The 13,555-nt window shown below is 33.4% G+C and overlaps 1 protein-coding gene and 1 long non-coding RNA gene across 4 annotated transcripts; both read right to left on the bottom strand.

Moving 5' to 3' along the window:
- Positions 1-877: 877 nt before the first annotated feature.
- On the bottom strand, positions 878-5,375 carry LOC108461446 (uncharacterized). 3 transcript variants are annotated; one of them, XR_008277102.1, is made up of 4 exons: positions 5,033-5,375; positions 4,663-4,741; positions 1,564-2,561; positions 878-1,472 (listed from the first exon to the last, which is right to left on the bottom strand). It is a non-coding gene; the product is annotated as an uncharacterized LOC108461446 (long non-coding RNA). The 3 variants fall into 3 exon arrangements; XR_008277101.1 differs by adding an exon at positions 3,710-3,770 and having other exon boundaries at positions 878-2,561; XR_001867748.2 differs by having other exon boundaries at positions 878-2,561.
- Positions 5,376-10,617: 5,242 nt separating this feature from the next.
- On the bottom strand, positions 10,618-13,555 carry LOC108461780 (root phototropism protein 3-like). The gene is made up of 4 exons (XM_017761712.2): positions 13,129-13,555; positions 12,960-13,029; positions 11,551-12,831; positions 10,618-11,357 (listed from the first exon to the last, which is right to left on the bottom strand). The coding sequence occupies exons 1-4, from the start codon at positions 13,239-13,241 to the stop codon at positions 10,806-10,808; spliced, it is 2,016 nt and encodes a 671-aa protein (XP_017617201.1). The 5' UTR covers positions 13,242-13,555; the 3' UTR covers positions 10,618-10,805.

Genomic DNA, 13,555 nt, shown 5'->3' on the forward strand with positions numbered 1-13,555 from the left:
CTTAAGAACATTGATAATGTAATTATCACCAAGTTCGGGTCCTGAAAGGTACGGTCGGGTTTGATTTCAAGGATCTGGTGTTACCCCAACCCAATATTTTGGATTCAGCTCCCAGTAATACATGCCTTCCGAGAGTCAAGCTCAAGCTGAAGTTCAGAGGTTAAAGGACTAGATAGCTCAGATGCAAGCGAGCACAGTTGAGTAAATTGTCGAGGTCCAAAGAAAATATGAAGAACTCTAGAAACAACTTAGAGCGGAGGCAGCAGAGAGAGAGGCAGAAGCAACAGAGAGGGAGGCAGAGGCAGCAGCGATAGCAGCAGAATAGAGCAAAAAGTACGATAAGCTCCAGTTACAGCTTCAACAAATGATGCAGATGTTTTAGTTGTAAGAATGTTTTTAAAATTGTCACATTTAACATTATTGTAAGAATATTTCTTAATTTATTAATTTACATCATAGATCTTTCGTTGAATTTGAAGTATCATTTAAATTTAATGTTTTTTATTGTATTTTTATGCTACATTTGCTGTTTTTGGTTGGATTTAATGCAGAAAAGGTTTGATATTGGTAAAAAATGTACATTTTAAATCTACCAAAATTAACAAATGCCGCTAAAAGTAACGCAACTAAAAGCCATGACTTTTAGTGGCGCTTTCCCAACAAACGTCGCTAAAAACCATGACTTTTAGTGACGCTTTCTTCACAAACGTCACTAAAAATCTTGATCTTTTGTGGCATTTTTTTCAAATAAATGCCGTAAAATTTGGCAGCAATTCCTATAGCGGTGTTTTTTGTGACGCTTTTGAAAACTCCGCTAATAGTTTTTGCGGCACTTAAAAGCACCGCTAAAGGCTAAAAAAACGCCGTTAAAAGTCTATTTTCTTGTAGTGTAAAGTTGTAATTCAACAAGTTTAGTACAATACATAAAGAAAATTCAAACAACACCAAAGTTTCGTAAACTAGATACATGAAATAACATAAAAAAATTAACCTTCTACTATGTTTTAATAAACGTAACTAATTTTTAAATGCTTTTAATTCATAGAAAATTTGATTGGCTAATTCCATCCTCGAAGTAGCCCATGTATCTGATGGATAAATATTTACGATATTCGGTTCATCGTTATCTATCACATTACTATCTAGTCCTTCTCCCAACTCCGCTTCAATAGGACCAAGACTCATATAGCTTCGAATAAAATTATGGAGCAAACAACATACAACAATGATTCTATTATGCACCATCACAAGATAGAGTAATGGACTCCTAAGTATTCCATATCTAAGTTTTAATAACCCAAAGCATATTTCAATAACATTGTGCGCTGAAGCATGTTTCATATTGAAAAATTCTTCTGAAGTACTTGGTTGGTAACCCTGACGCCACTCATTCAAATGATATATTTTTCCTCTAAAAGGCGTGAGAAATTCCTCACAATTTATGTAACCAACATCAACTAGATAATAGCAACCTATAAAAAAAAAACTATTTATCAAGGTTAACTTTCCCAAAAAAATTTGATCTTAAAAATTAATTCAAAGTCCTCCAATTCTACACTTTACCATGAGAAACTTTTAGTCTGTGTCTCCTACTAATGACATCTCGAAGAACCCGTCCATCAGAAACAGAACCTTCTCAATCAGGAAGAACATAAACAAAATGCATATTAGGTTTACAAACACCTAACATATTTGTTGTTATGTCACCTTTTTGCGTTCGATATCTAGGTTTATCAACTATTGGAACCCTAATCTTGATCTGGGTTTCATCTAAAGCACCTAAGCAATTTTATATCACATTTATAAAACCTCAAGTTAAGTTATTATATTTAAATCTAAATCAAATAAATTATGTATAAGTTATATATGAAAGTCACTCCAATACCTTGAACCATCTCCACATTAGATTTGTAGAATTAACTGTAATTGGCTCTGCCTTTTTAAATAGCACATCTTGCAAGCGTATGAAAACATTTAAAACATTGTGAAATGATCTGCTAATGGTTTCCCCGGACCTATTAAAGTGATATTTGATAACTCGGTTTTTAAGGTGATAAGAAATAATATGTAAAAACATGGCCACTTGTTCATCAACAAACATATTCCTTGACGACTTCAATCCTCCTAAAGCTTGTAACATCTCACATAGTTTAAAAAATTTAATTCTATTCATCCTAACTTGTTCAATATAGGTCTCGTCACTAGCATATACAAGTTTTTTCACATAATCACATTTTGCATAAAAATCTAAAATATATAATTTAATCATTGGTCTATAAGTATGTAGGCTATGGATGACACCTAATGTAACTAAGAACCAACTTGCAAATGTACACATTTGCAACCATACTGTCAATGCAAGATCAATTATTTTATGCCTCTCACTTTGTACTATTAAAGGCGATCGAGCCATTAGTACAATACTAATATCAACAAAAATAAAAAAAATCAAAAAATTTAATTACAAAAGAACTTACAGTGATTCAGTGAATACAAGAGGCTCAGCTATTGGTGGAGGAAACAATCAATCAAGCTAAAGAATAAGAGGAAGCAATAACACACTACAAAAGAAAAATGAACAATACATATTAAGAATCTTTGTAGGACACAAGATAGAAATTACAAATATCTTTACGAGTGTAATACCTAAAATTAATTTCTTTATTAAATTTCATTCAACAAAGCCGACTCTTTGTTTAGCAAATAATAATATCTTGAACAAAATTTTACATATTTTATTTACGTGTTACATTTTAAAATTTAAAGGGTTGTAGGCTCTTATAATCGTTTACTTCCATTTATTTGTTATAGTTACATGTATGAATTCTTTTCGGTTCAGTATTTGTATTATTAGATCAAAGTGACTATATCGTCAAATTTGAGATAGAATATGGACTGAAATTATAATTTGTTATTAATAGACACCTATATTTATATATGTAAATTATTTTTTATTCAGAAAAACTAGTTAGGAAAGGCCGAGCAGATTTTCAGACACTACAAATCCAATAGTAGGTAAAAACTACAATCATGAGTCAATAGCTCCTACATGACTAAATCATCAAGAGACAAGACAAGTTGACTATTTAACAAAATGAAAACTAGAGATATCTTCCTAGCTAAAGAACCTACCACAGATGGTCCATTGTCATTTTTCATTCACACAGTATGATATAATTTTATTTTTGCATAAGAAGGTGACATTAAAGCACAATTTCCCAAATCTAAAACATTGTTTAGAATGTGCCATAAACATCAAAGGTTCTTCCGTGAGAAAGTACCTGCTAGCTCTAGTTAAAGCCTGAAATTGTTAACTATTTGAAAACAACCAAATCACTCTCACCAGCATCAGAACTTCTTAGTGAAAAGCACATTAAAGAATAAAGCCAGAGACTCTATTTCCCACTAATTCAAACATATGTTTCAACATTTTGCATTTTAGAAAAAAAAACCAGCTTTTCTTGTTCATTCACCAAACACAGTTTCCAAGAAAAAAAAGTATAAAACAAAAGCAGTTTTTCAAAAATAAAATTTCAAACAAAAAATAGCCTTAATATTGGTAGACTATAAATAAAATAAATAGAAGGCAAAATGATTGGCAAGTGCATTAGAACAAAGTTGAAACATAAAAACTATTGAAGTGATAAAAAAACCACATCTATTAAATTCTAAGTATCTAAGGCACATAAATATAACATGGCCTCTCTACCTATTGCTATTTGGATTTAGGTTGGATGCCCATCTTAATATTAAACATGGATAGCATACCTCTGTCCATAAAAGAGAAAAGAAAAGGAAAGTCACTGAGAAAATTTACACATAAAAAACAAAGACAACATATAAAAATGATGGTGTCTATCATATCATTATGGTGCTTAAACATAAAAATATAGAGATGAAGATAGCAATGTCAATAGCTAGAACAATAGAACTTCATCAGCATTAAAACCAGTACCATTCAACTAAAAGTAAAACAATAAATCTTTGTATACACAAAAAAAATTGGCATATGCATAAAAAAAAGTTAAAACATAAGAACTCTTAAATGGTGGAAAAAAAAAAGATGATAAATTAGGGGTATCTTTGCCACATAAATATAAAAAAAGGCCTCCCAAACAAATGCTAATCAGTTTTAGGGTGGATGCCTACAATTGGGGGTATCTATCCCTGTTCATTAGTCCTTCTGTGAAAGACCTATTATGCCTACAATACAAAATTCATGTCACATGACAAATCCAGTATGACTACATGTGAAGTTTTATGTCAAGTGATAGGTCCATTGTCCTCATACATGAGGGGGAGTAATGAATTGGTCATACAATGAAATCTAACATATATCAAATTGGGGTATCTTAGGCAAATAAACATAATAATAGCCTTTCCACCTATTGCCAATTCGTTTTAGGATGGATGTTCGTCTTAACAATTAACAAGAACTAGCCACAGTATTATGACATATTCCAACACACAAAATAAAAAAATAAAAAAATAACCTTGTGCTTGGGTAAGCCTTTCACAAAATTGAAAACACATCAAGAAACATCACTAGTAAGCCAGTACCCATATATAACAATTCAAACTTGGCCCCAACGAAGATGTGCATTCCAATAAAAGAATATATTAGAAAATGGGTGAAATTTTTAAAGGCACATCGATGCTTACCAACTTAAACTTAGACTCCGTCGAATGCTTTTCGTGAATTGGAAACTAGGATGCAATTCCCATACTTTCTTTCTATAAGCTGCTTTAATTTAAAATTTCAAATTAAAATCCATAAAAGAAATTAATAAAATATACAACTTCATAAACAAAGAAGAAAAATTGAGAATTTTGTTAGACTGACAAATTTGAAGAAAGTAACCAAGGCCACAATCTCCAAAAGGAAAACAACTCGAATTTATTAATTTCAATCTAAGTCAACAACCAAAAACAATGAGATATACAAAAAACCCTAAAACAATCAAAGTTAAGAGCAAAATGAAATAAAAAAATAAAAAAAACTGAATAAAATTTGAAAAAGAAAGAAAAAAACCTGAGAATGAGTAAGGCGAAAATGAAAGGATAACTGGATTTCAAGTATTCCTTTGAGCAGATATGTCAGTTTCAAAGACAAAACAACTTAATGGGAGAATAATTCGAAGCCCTAACTTTTGGACTTAGAAAAAACAGAACAACAGATTTGATGATATCGACTGAGGAAGGTGGGTGAGAGAGAGGATGTCAAGTTGAGGGGGGAGGGGGCTGTTTCAGAAATGTTAGGGGCAAAAAATGAAAATGGGAAAAAATTTACTCCTCATGCACTGAATCACCATTCAGTGTTGAAGAAAGGGAATAACTATGCTGGCTTTTCCTAGAATAACACCCTATTCCATGCGGACTGTAATAGATATTACAGTCAACCAAACTAATATTTGGTCGTTGGCCCACCGAATTGGGCTAGAATCAATTCATAAGCCCTCCAATCAAACATGTTGTTAGTGACCCTCCAAAGTTTTCTAATGTATCAAATAACCCAAACATGACGATTACTGACTTCAATCCCACCTTTGAAGAATTGAAATGAGTGGTAGTGGTTTTATATAAGAATGTTTTAGATCCTAGGAAACATTCGGCCGTAATTTTTAAGGAATATCATATTTCCAAAAAAAGGTCAATTAATGGGGGACGTAAAAGATGGTGGGGTTAAAAATGAAAAGCTTATTCCCAAATCATGGGGTTTAAGCGACAAAGGTGAAACAAATCATAGTAGTAAAAAGCTTAATCGGATCATTTGTAACTGTAGATATAATTTTAAATTAGTTCGTTCTGCTCGTGTTCTGTTGTCTGAATCTATGAGCTCCTTGGTTGAGTTAATTAATACCCACATTGATACGGAAAATAATAAAGGATTAGATGCTTTGGAAGGAATTCAGAACCTAGAGCTTAGGGGCTCTAAGTTGTAAGCTAGTTTCTTCTTTTATCTATTTTATTTATGAATTTGACAATTATTTCTTAGAATTGTCAAGGTTGTGCCAATCCGAGATATCCTAGAATATTCCGTGAATACAATAGAGAGCATAATCCTGATATTGTGAGTTTGTTAGAGACAAGGGTAAGTGGTTTCAAAGTCGATAAAATTATATCAAGCTGGTTTTCAATTTTCTCACAGTGCGGAGGCTATTGAATTTTCTGGATGTATTTGGGTTGGTTGGAAAGATTCGATTTTTGTTAAAATTCTCTACAGTAACCCCTAATTCATTTGCATTCATGTTTTTAAGACTGGTTCTATTTTGCCTGTTCATATTGCTTTTGTGTATGGAAGCCCAAACAATCAAAAAGAAGAGGAAGCTTTGGGAAGAATTTTCATCTGTTATCTTGACAGGCAACGCCCCTTAAATGACTATCAGCAATTTTAGTGCTTTGCTTTCATCTAATGAGAATAAAGGAGGGCGTACAATTGGGAAAATTTGTACTCTTTTTAATGATTTTCTTAGGATGTCTAATTCTTAGGATTTGGGGTTTAAGGGCCCCCCTTTACTTGGAGGTCTTTTTGAAAGACTCGATAGGGTAATTGGAAACAATGTTTGGTTGCGAGTACTTCCAAACTATTCTGTCACTCACCTATCAAGAATTAAGTTAGATCATAGACCTCTATTGCTTTCTCTTATGTTAGATGCTACCTTACCTTAAGGCCGGCCTTTTCGGTTCCTCGTAGGTTGGGTTGAGCACATTAAATTTTTGGTATTTGTCAAAGAGAAATGGTGATTTAAAGGTAATATGGTTTAAAATGGTGATTTAAAGGTAATATGGTTTAATCTTTAAATTTATTCACTAATGACATTAAAGATTGGAATTGTACTATGTATGGCTTTATTGGGTTGTACAAGAGAAATTTGATGCATAGACTGTCTAACGTTCAAAGAGCTTTAGAGTAACTTGATTTTGAGCATTTAAGTAGTATGGAAAACTAGTTACGGGAGGAATTAGAGTGTGCTCTCCACCATGAAAAGCTTCTTTGGAAACAAAAAACTAGATGTGATTGGTTGCAATTTGGGAATTGAAACACTAAATTCTTCCACTTGCGCACGATTCAAAAGAGAAATCGTATAAAAATTCTGCTTTGAAGAATGAAAAGAGTGATTTGGATTTTCAAGGATGAGAGGCTCCAATCTGAGGCAATATGGTTTTTTAAGAAACTGTATGGTGAGGTACCGACTCTCACGATATTTATACCCGTCAGTTCATTCCTTAAACTTGATTAGAATGACAAGGTGCTTTTAAGAAAAGCAATTTCAAATGAAGAGATAAAGGCCAGCATGTTTGACATGGCTCCACTGAAAGAACCTGATAGTGATGGTTATCATACTCTCTTTTTTTAGAGCCAATGGGAGTTAATTGGTGGTGCTATCTATGACTCGGTAAGAAAATTTTTTGATGGACAGGTCATTGATAGAGAGCTTGATAATACTTTGCTTATACTACTTCCTAAGGTTCGTAATCCAGAAAGCTTTTCTCAGTTTTGTACTATAAGCCTTTGTTTGGTTCTTTACAAAATGGTAATAAAGATTATTGCGAATAGATTTAAGGTGGTTTTTCATAGGATTATAGAATTTGAATAGGCTAGCTTTATTGTTGGAAGGAACATTGCATACAACATTATAGTGGCTCAAGAAGTTATCTATTCAATGCGAAGCAAACATAAAAATTGGATGGCTACTAAGATTGATTTGGAGAAAGCTTATGATAGGGTTAGTTGGAAATTCATTGACGCCTCCCTTCAAACTGCATCCATTCCATATTTCCTCAAGAGTGTCATTATCTCTACCATCACAAATTCTACTATGCGGATCCTTTGGAACGGGGTGCCGACTCAAAAATTCAGTCTAGTAAGGGGCATTCGATAAGGATGTACTCTATCACCCCCATCCTTTTGTTCTTTGCATGACACGGTTAGGTCAAAGCATTAATCCATTTATAAGCTCTAGTACCTGGTCTCCTATTCGCCTATCTAGTTCAGGTCTACCACTTTCTCATTTGTTTTTTGCTAACAATCTTGTTATCTTTGGAAAAGTAGATGAACACTAGGCCAGATTAATTAAAGACCTGTTGGATACCTTTTGTGGCTTTTCTGGACACTGGTTAAATGCTCACAAGATGAACATTTTCTTTTCCAAAGGTGTGGATGATGTTTTGGCAAGGAGTCTGGACGACATGCTTGGGTTCTGCAAGGTGCATAATTTGGGTTCATACTTGGGAGTTCCTCTCTTTCACGAAAAGGCAATCGATATTGTATTATTTTCTTGTTGTTTTCTCCTTATTTTGCTACCATTTTACTATTATGTTGCTACTATTTTGTTGTTATTATTTGGATATTGTATAAAACCTATTTTATTGTTAATTTTGTTATTATTTTAAAGACATTTGTTAATTTTGTTATTATTTAGAGATATTTGCTTGTTAAGTTGCATTTATCTTAATGTTATTTAAGTATAGATATCTTTTAAAATTTATTTTCAATTTGTTGAGAAATATTTATTTTGACATTTTAGTATTTTTGATGTATTATATATATTTTAAAATTATATAAAATATATAAAAATTAATATGGGTGAATCGGGTCGGACTTGGGCAAAATTTTAGGCTCATTTTTCAGGCCGGGCTACCCCGGGCCTAACAAATAAGCCTAAATTTTTAATTGAGCCCGGCCCAACCTGGCCCATGCACACCTTTAATAAAAGATATTCTATTCAATTTTTACAAAATTCTATCCAATTATTCCATTCGTCTTTTGAGTTTAAAACCAAAATATTAGATTTGTCAAAAAAAATGTCATTATTTTGGCTAAAAAATCTAATATTATGATTTTTGATAAAGTGAATTAAATGGTTAAATTAATATTTTCACAAACTATTTTAAAGAATCATTTTAAATTTAATTATTAAATTGATAAACATTTAGAGTTGTTAAAAAGAAAATTAATACATAAATCATTTATATACATAATGATATACCACGTCAATTCTTAATTAATAATTATTAATCGCTAGCTTTAATTAGTTATAACTATGTCATTATAATAATATAAATGATTAAATTTATAACTGTTCAACATATAAAACATGTGAATAATAAATTTTTTATAAATAAAATATTATGAAATTTCATAAACTATTTTTCAAATTAGAATTATGTTTATAATTATAATTATTATATAATTTGGTTTCTTAATAACATAATAATAATTTGGTTAAATTAATTAATTTATATAAATATTGAAATGGTTCATTTATTATTTTATTAAGATTATTTCTTTAAATATTTTTTATTTGATTTGATCGGGATAAAATGGATTTCAAGTAGAAAAATTTGAATCTAAATTGAATGATGAGATTTGAATGGTAACAACAATTTGAAATTGAACTGAATAATACAAAGTCCCAACTGAACTAAATAGTAAGGTTATTTCAAAGAGTGATTTATCAAGTACAACAGGTTGTATATTTATACACCTTGTTGGCTGCAATAACTGCATTCAAAATACTAACAATCTCAACTAATTACTGTTAACAAACTACACATGCTTTGAAGCTGAAATGGTGGAGGGGCTGACATGGAGAAGAAGGTGATGATTGGCTTGGTGGATGAACTGTTCATGGCGTACAACAATCAAAGGCATGAAAGAAGGAAGGAAGGAAGATGAAGAAGAAGATATAAATTAAAGATAAAAAACTAAAAACAAATTAAAAATTAAAAACTTATTTCAATACAAATTGAAATTAAAATCATAATTTGACATGGGAAAACTACACTAATGGTCACTTTTGTTTACCTTAAGTTACATTTTAATCACTTATGTTTTAAATGTTACGTTTTAGTTACTCACGTTATTGTGTTGTAACATTTTAGTCACTGAGTCGTTAATTGCAGTTAACGGTGTAGTGGGAAGCTGACGTGACACGTTAAATCATCATTTCAAACAAAAAATTTAGGTTAATTTATACAACCTATCCCTATATTTTTTTCGTTTTGAGTAATTAAAATTTTGTTCTTTTATGTTATTTAAACTTTCCTTTTTTTTTTCTATTCTTTTTTGTTTCTCATTCTGTTTTCTTACATTCTCCATTTCTTTTAACATATCAGGAAGTTGAATTGGCATTGAAGAAAGAAGCAAGAACTCGAAAGCCATCATTGCCCATAGCCAAAACCCATACCATGCTTTTTTCTTCTCTGCTAATTCGACCTCCTAATATGTTAAAAGAAGTAGAGAAGGTAGGAAAACAAAGGGAGAAACAAAAAAGAATGGAAAATAAATGGAAAAAAAGAAAGTTAAAAGAACATAAAAGAAAAAATTAAATTACTCAAAACGAAAAATTATGGGAACCAATTGTATAATTTAATCTAAAATTTTTGTTTAAAATGATATTTAACGTGCCACGCTAGCTTATTATTATACCGTTAACTGTAATTAATCACTCAGTGACCAAAATATTATAACACAGTAATATAAATTATTAAAATATAATATTTCAATTAGATGATTTAAGGTTTGTGTGGAAACATACAAAATTCACTCTTCCCAAAATAAAATTGGCAAATCAAACAACGGCGGCAATAAATAATTTTGCATGACAAGTTCACTTTTTAAAATTGAAAATTAAAAAATATAATTATCAATTCAATTTATTAAAATAAAAATCAAATTTTTCATGGATTTAACCCTTACAATATTGCGTTTTAGAATAGAAAAAATGGTGAAGGCACCGTTTCATTATTTCCATGGCAACCGTTGATTTATTTATTTTCATCTTAATTTTCAAAATTTTATTTCAGGAAATTGAATTTCTCCATCTTCTAGGCGGTTTTCTAACATGTTCAACTGTAGTTGAGATCTGAGGTCCAATGTCATGGTTTTCCACGGTTGTCATCTTAGTAAGTTTACCAAGTTTCTTCCACCCACTGCTCCACGCAGATATGGGTTTCGGCTTTGACATCTTTTCGAATTGTCGTTGCAAGTTCTCCATCTCCTTTTGGAGCTGGACGTGCTTTGACTTCACGCCATCCAGCTCAAACTTGAGCGTGTTGATGTCTTTCTTTGCTGTGACCCAGCCTTCTTGGAACGATTGCGGCGTTCCTTCAAGCAAGGTCTTGCGGTTGGTTATCAATGGCTGGTACCGAGTTTCTGCAGGGTCTTTGAGCGTGATGGCGTTGGCCAACGTGTTGCTGATTTTCACTTGCTCCGAGAAGAGTACCTGGACCACCACCCGCAGCGGGAGCCTTTCATTTTGGGCTGCGTGCATGCAGGCATCAACGGAGAGCTTTTGGCAGTCCATTACACGGCAGAGTCGCTTCCTTTCGTGCTCCGAAAGTGTCGGATGGGCCTGCATGTTAATTGGTATTGCACATTAATGCACCTAGAAATAGGATGGCATCAAGGTGGGATGGGTCGATTTTACTCCAACTCTAGTGTGAGTATATGATATGAGTATCTATTTGATAAGCGTATAGTTAGACCCTTTTTTAAAAGATCTTTCTTGAGATTATATTCTCATATCTATATGTCAAATAGAGTACCTTAAGATAGGAATCAATTGCTCGATAAAGCCCATCATCACAGGTCCTTGCAGACTCGGGCAAAGCTTCAGCCAGTACCTGAAATTTTGTCATCAACAGGTTTCTATCTCTAGAAACCTCTGTGAGATAACTATCAACTAGCCTTGCCACTCGGCTTTTCGGGTTCGGATTATTTCCCCTTTGTGTTCCTTCGTACATCTGTTTGTCCGAAAAAGACCGTCGACTCGGACTCGGACTCAAACTGTCCGTCTGTTCCTGGACAAAGAAATGCTCCAACAGCCTCTGAACGAGGTCCACATCGTACGATGTCTCACTTCTGTTGTAATTAGGAATGAGAAGATCAGCCAATGTTGCCTGTTCTAATTGCATCCCAACTCGCTTTTCCAACTCGGTCACCAAAGCCGGTGCCACTTTCAACATGTTTGCCGCCCGCAAAAGCCGGAGAAGGAAGCTGCACGACACGCTGTCTTTTTGCGGTGGTAAGATGCTGATGAGGCTTTCAACAATGGTCCGTTGATCCTTGGTTTGAATCGAGGGATTGTCATCTTTAGTTCCGGGAATGATCATATGGAATCCACCTTTCCAGCTATTACTATGGCTGCTTATGCTCATATCATCTGCTTGGAGCTCACCATCTTGAATCAAACATGGAAGCCATTTGGCAGCATAGTGCATAATTGCTGCCCCAATCAACTCAAACCTCATCCCTTTCACTTTGATTGCAGTAATCACTCGCACGAAATGATCGATCCTGAGGATCGAAACATCTTCGAACCACCAATCAGGAGGAACATGCTGGTTCCTACTGGGGCTTGAATCCTTCAAATCATTCCATTTGGGGCTTGGAACATTACTTGGTTTCCCAGTGTATGCCCATTTTATGCCTTTCGGATTGGCACAAGCCTTCCAAGCTATCGACTCGCTGCACCTTCTTGCGATTTGAAGGTTTTCAGCCCATGGTGAGAGCTTCTCGCAGCTTTTCAGCACAACAATGGAGTCTCTCCATGAAGATAATACCACATAGCTAAGAAACGCTTCGGTTTTGAATACGAGATTGCCTTCTTCCAAATCCTCAGTCATTTCAAGACACTCGGCAGCACATCTGAGACCAGATATATTCCCTGCTGTTAAATCTACTGCAAGGCCATAGCAGAATTTGGCTGCTAGCTCAAAAGCCTCGGACCCTCCTGGAAGATCTTCGAAAACAATTCTTTTGAGGTCTGGGTCTTTTGAATCGTAGATAAGCCTATTCATTTTCCCACTTCGGGAAAGCAGAGGATACTACTTTCCCACCATGTTTGAGAAAATAATGAAATACAGTGAGTTACATGATTCTAAACCAATAAAAAAAAGAAGAAGCTTTTTTGAGGAATTTGATCGAACATATTGTAAACAGAGCAATAAGCTACCTTATGCAAGTGGAAATTAATATCTCCGACTTGAATTAGAAGGTCACTTGGAATATCTGTGGCAACGTACCTGCATAAAAAAATCAAAATATTTCAGAAAAGCTAACTTTTCGCTAAGTTTTTATCTTTTTTCTTCTCAGGAAACAAACAAGATACTTTCAATATATACCAGGACTGGCCCTTAAGCTGAAATCCATCAGTGTTGAAGCCATGTTTGGTGGAGCTAAAAAATCCATTTCCGAATTCTCTTCCTCTAACAGACTCAGTCTCGGATTCCCACATAGTTTCGAAATACAAAAAAGAAATCCCAAGAGGAATTTGAAACCTGGGTTTTGATTTTTCAACTGGAAATTGGCTCTTACACTAAAAAAGATCCTAAGAACCAGAACAATGACGATAGAGAGGTAGCTAATGTGGGAAAAAAAAAATGGAAGAATCCCACATGGGATGCTTGGAATTATGTTGAATTGTCGGTTTTCTCACGGATTTTTCATACAAACTGTGCGGCTGTAGTGAAGAAATTTTTACTGTTTTAGTTTTAGGATCATTTTTTTCCATTAATTTCTCCATTGTTACTGATCTTGCTCGTTTGTCTT

This window comes from Gossypium arboreum, chromosome 13 (genome assembly GCF_025698485.1).
Source record: "Gossypium arboreum isolate Shixiya-1 chromosome 13, ASM2569848v2, whole genome shotgun sequence".
Classification (NCBI taxonomy): Eukaryota; Viridiplantae; Streptophyta; class Magnoliopsida; order Malvales; family Malvaceae; genus Gossypium; species Gossypium arboreum.